This window comes from Penaeus monodon, chromosome 27, assembly GCF_015228065.2.
Source record: "Penaeus monodon isolate SGIC_2016 chromosome 27, NSTDA_Pmon_1, whole genome shotgun sequence".
Taxonomy (NCBI): Eukaryota; Metazoa; Arthropoda; class Malacostraca; order Decapoda; family Penaeidae; genus Penaeus; species Penaeus monodon.
This window is the reverse complement of record NC_051412.1, coordinates 18,744,480-18,745,489: the sequence shown is the minus strand read 5'-3', so window position 1 is coordinate 18,745,489 and position 1,010 is coordinate 18,744,480. Positions and strand designations below refer to the sequence as shown.

Genomic DNA, 1,010 nt, shown 5'->3' with positions numbered 1-1,010 from the left:
CACGTGCATATAATTTTCTCTGAACGAGAGCAATCCTAAGTGTGCGTTATCTTCGATAAGAAGAGTTAGAGGATTGTAAACATATTCTCCATTAAATTATCATGAATTTTATTTTTTACACAATGCACAGCTATTCCGACATTCAGAGACACTTCTTCAGTTGTATGACTACCAGTGCCTGAAAAACCGGCGTGAGCAAACCGGACTATCAGACATCTGGTAAAGGACCATCGCCACAAAGCTGTCGCAGTCCATATCTGAGCTCGTCCTTATCCTCTGTAGTGGTAACGGTAACCGGCGTAGTAAGGATAGTAATTGGGGTAACCGTGATAATATCTGTTATAGTAGTGAGGACGTCCGTGATAGGTGTAATGAGGTTCAGGTTCGGGTTCAGATTCGACTGATCTCTTGTGGTGGCTGTGGTATCTGTGAGGATAACCATAGTAGTGGTTGTAGCGATAGCTGTTGTAAGGGTAGCGATAGCCATTGTAGTATCCATAGTGGGGATGGCCATGGTGAACTACTTGGTAACTATAAGTATTGGCGGAATCAGGGTCAGCTGCTGGTTCAGGGTTAGATTCCGGCATAGGGTCAGCTGAGCGTTTAGTGAGGCCGTGAACTTGAGGAGCCACGAAGGAGGTGCCGCCACCTGGATGCCTGGCAACTCCATCGCCTTCCAGTGACTTGACATTGTGTCGGTGAGAATAGTAGTAGTAGTATGGGTAGTGGTGATACTTGTGTGGTTCGGGATCGGCGTGCGTTACCACGGCCGTTGCCAAACACACCAGCGTGATTGCCTGGAAGATAGTCAATGTATTATCATTTGAACTGTTAGAAAAAATGAAATATTGTTTTCCAATAAAATATTGTTTTTCTTTTTCGAAATTTGAGTAAGTGATGATTATTGTTCTCTGACTCATCCATGATTTTATAAATCATTAATGAAACTTTTATAGAGCAATTATTTCAGTGATGCATATCTATTGTCACTAATCAATTTATATTTGATA

The 1,010-nt window shown here is 42.2% G+C and overlaps 1 protein-coding gene and 1 pseudogene across 1 annotated transcript in view; both read right to left on the bottom strand.

Moving 5' to 3' along the window:
- LOC119590445 overlaps positions 1-255 on the bottom strand; it is a 3,077-nt pseudogene extending 2,822 nt beyond the window's left edge.
- The window catches only part of LOC119590444, a 2,200-nt gene continuing 1,296 nt past the window's right edge, over positions 107-1,010 (bottom strand). The window contains exon 3 of the mRNA XM_037939105.1: positions 107-797. Coding sequence (XP_037795033.1) covers positions 270-797 — 528 coding nt within the window. The 3' untranslated portion in view covers positions 107-269. The remainder of the gene's footprint in view (positions 798-1,010) is intronic.